The 3,079-nt window shown below is 61.4% G+C and overlaps 1 protein-coding gene across 1 annotated transcript; it reads right to left on the bottom strand.

Annotated features, from left to right (window-relative positions):
• Positions 1–773: 773 nt before the first annotated feature.
• Positions 774–2,884, bottom strand: PAN0_142c6804 (RNA-binding domain-containing protein; the record flags this gene model as incomplete). Its single annotated transcript, XM_014797775.1, has 6 exons — positions 774–1,646; positions 1,719–1,919; positions 2,005–2,098; positions 2,179–2,239; positions 2,437–2,808; positions 2,875–2,884. 6 exons carry the CDS (start codon positions 2,882–2,884, stop codon positions 774–776), a joined length of 1,611 nt encoding a protein of 536 aa, XP_014653261.1.
• Positions 2,885–3,079: the final 195 nt, after the last annotated feature.

Raw genomic sequence — 3,079 nt, 5'->3', positions numbered from 1 at the left:
TTTTTTTTTTCCCTTTTTCCTGGGTTGCACGTCGAATGCAGGATGTGCGCACCTCGCACCACCAAACGCGCGCCTCGCAGGCAGTGGGCCAGTGTCTGTCGGCCAGCGCATCCGCCCATCGATTTGCGATTCCCGATGCTTTGTGCGCCCGTCCGCACCTTCATCTGACCGAAAGCACACGTTGCACATCCGCCATCCGAGCGGTGCTGCCGGTCGGTCGGTYGATCGATAAGTTGGACCGGCCTGCACAGCACTTGCCCTTGTCCAGCACGTCGGTCCAACCTTTGCGCATGTCGCAGGTTCCGCCCATCTTCTCTTTTGTGCCAGCACGTCTCTTCACCAACATCGCAGTCCAGCCAGCGCAAAGTGGCGCACGGCGGTTCATAAGCACCTCCAATTGCCGCTCGGGATTCGCAACCAGGGATGGATTTCGAACGATGGATTGGCGGCGTTGGCAGTGTGTGTGGTGCAACGTGCGGTGGGTCGAATGCAAGCCACGTCATGCTGCATCGCCCAGCGCATCAGCCTTCCGCTCCCCGGCTTCGTTTCAAATCTCGCCGTGCCCTTCCGAATCGGAAAAAGTCGAATCGGAACTTTTTTTTGGATTTTCAACTCCTTCCCGCCCCGATTCGACGTTCACCGATCCGGTCCTCAATCTCGATCACCACCGACAGCCAAGAGCCAAGTGTCAAGAGGACCGAAAGTTGTAGCAAGACTAGAGTTACATGGATAGATTCGGCAGCAGCGCCATACAGTACCGCGATGCCACTGAGTTACTGCAGCGGCATGGGCGCATCAGGCACGTCGCCAGCCGACTGTACATCGTGCGCCGACGCATCGGCATCGCCATTGCCTCCGTGGCTCGCCGCCGCACCCAGGTTGTTCCAGCGTCGGTTAAAGTAGATCTCGAGCGGTCGACCGCCGTAGACGTAGTTGTTGAACTTGGCGATGGCCGTCTCGGCATCCTGGACGCTCGCAAACTGCACCACGCCGCACCCTTTGCTCCGGCCGCCTTCAAACATGATCTCCGCCTCGTCCACCTTGCCCGTCGTCTGGAACAGCTCCACCAGATCCTCGTTCGACGTCGACCACGGCAGATTCTTGACAAAGATCTGCTGCGAAGGCGCCGTCGGCGTCGGCCCAGACGAGCGCGGCGCAGGCGCAGATCGAGGCGCGTGCGCTGCCGGAACGTACCGGTCGCCTCCACCATATCCACCGCCATAGCCACCGCCATATCCACCACCACCACCGTATCCACCTCCGTACGGGTCGCCTCCATAGCCTCCGCCATAGGGATCACCGTATCCTCCTCCGTAGCCACGACCGCCGTATCCACCACGTCCGCCATACGCGCCCGCAAATCCACCACGCGGTGGAGGCGGCGGAGCACCGTACCCGCCACGGCCGTACGGATCCATGGGCGGGCCGGCGGCAAACCGGTCGAGCCGCACCTCGAGCTGTCGGCCCTTGAAGTCGTAGTTGTGGTACATGGCGATCGCGTTGGATGCGTCGTTGGAGTTGGCAAACGCCACAATGCCCGTGCCCTTGGAGCGTCCGTCGGGACCCATGTTGATGTCGGCGCGCGTCACATTGCCCGCCGAGCGGAAGAGATCCTTGAGGTCCTGCCAGCTCGTCTCGTACGGCAGCTGAGACGCAACAACCCACGTTGTCAGTTTGGTAAGCTCCGATCAGCACAACGCACCAACGCAAACACTTACGTTGCCAATGAACAGCTGGGTGGGTGCACCCGCGCCGAATCCGCCGCCATAGGCGGGAGGAGGAGGAGGCGCGCCATACGGACCGCCTCGACCGGGAGGCCCGTAGCCGCCTCGTCCTCCAGCACCTCCAAAGCCGCCGCGTGGTGCGGCGCCTCGAGGCGTGCTCGGGTTGGTGCCGTAGCGCACTTGGTCCTCGCGGTCCTGCGATCGCGACAATGCAGGCGGAGGGCAGAGATACTGATCAGTCGATGCTATCCCACTTCAGCGCCATGACCGCCGCACTTACCTCGCGCACAAACACCTGGCGGCCCTCGAGCGTCTTGTTGGTGAGCGAGCTGATCGCCTTTTGCGCCTCGTCTGGCGAGCTGTACTCGACGATGCTGTGCGACCGAACAAGCCGAAAAAGCAATGTCAGCTTTGCAGCTCCATCGTTCCGTTGTGTCTGAGTCGCTGGACATACCCGCAACCCTTGGAGCTTCCGTTGGGAAGCGTGAGGACCTCGGAAAACACCACGTCGCCCGCTGTGGTTGTCCATCGACGATGCAGGCGAGAAGAAGCAGGTCGAGAGTCGGGCCCGGGGTATACAAAAGCGCAAGAACCTTCCCATCAGCAATCCTATCCAACTCCGCCATGGCCGCGGCACATCTCTTCGACGAGCTCTGTCTGGCGAGACTAGAGGCTGCTCCCAAGGCCCTGAATGTCAAAAAAAACTACGCACCCTCCCTCATGAAATCCTTGAGCGTGTTCCACTTGACGCCATAGCTGAGGTTCCCCACATAGACACGGCAGTCCTTCTGACTCTTTCTGGAAGCTTCGTGTGCAGCGTGTTGCGATGCGCCCGCGCGGTCCCCGTAGTGGCGTGGACGCTCGGAGCGGTCCGCGCGCTCGCGGTACGAGCCGCCGTTGCGGCCGGACGAACGCGCGTCTGGTGCGCCTGGCGATCGCGAACGCGCGCGGTCCTGCATCATCGCATCGCGCCCGTCGCGTTCGTCACGCTCATCACGTCCATCGCGGTCGTCGCGATCATTGCGATCGTCGCGCTCGTAGCTGTCGTTGTACTGCGGAGCGCCGTCGCTGCGGTCCATGTTGACTGTGGGAGGCAGAGATGGGCGTCAGCGAATTCAAACAACTCGGGGTTGGGGAGAGCACGGCTTACCTTCCGACATGGCGATGCTCTTCCGTCCTGTCCAGTGTATATCGTGTATATCGAGAGTGAGTGGATCCGGTGGTGGAGCGAAGGATCGTGGCACAGCAAAGCTGCTTCGACTTCAGGGTGCGCTTCGGCCGTCATTCGGGTCCGCCGCGTCTCATTCGGCCGTCGGCTGTACAAGGCCTAACACTAGCGAAACTTCACAAAAAAG

The sequence above is a fragment of the Moesziomyces antarcticus genome (genome assembly GCF_000747765.1).
Source record: "Moesziomyces antarcticus DNA, scaffold: scaffold_v10142, strain JCM 10317, whole genome shotgun sequence".
Lineage (NCBI taxonomy): Eukaryota > Fungi > Basidiomycota > Ustilaginomycetes > Ustilaginales > Ustilaginaceae > Moesziomyces > Moesziomyces antarcticus.
This window is presented reverse-complemented; position numbering and strand designations above follow the sequence as displayed.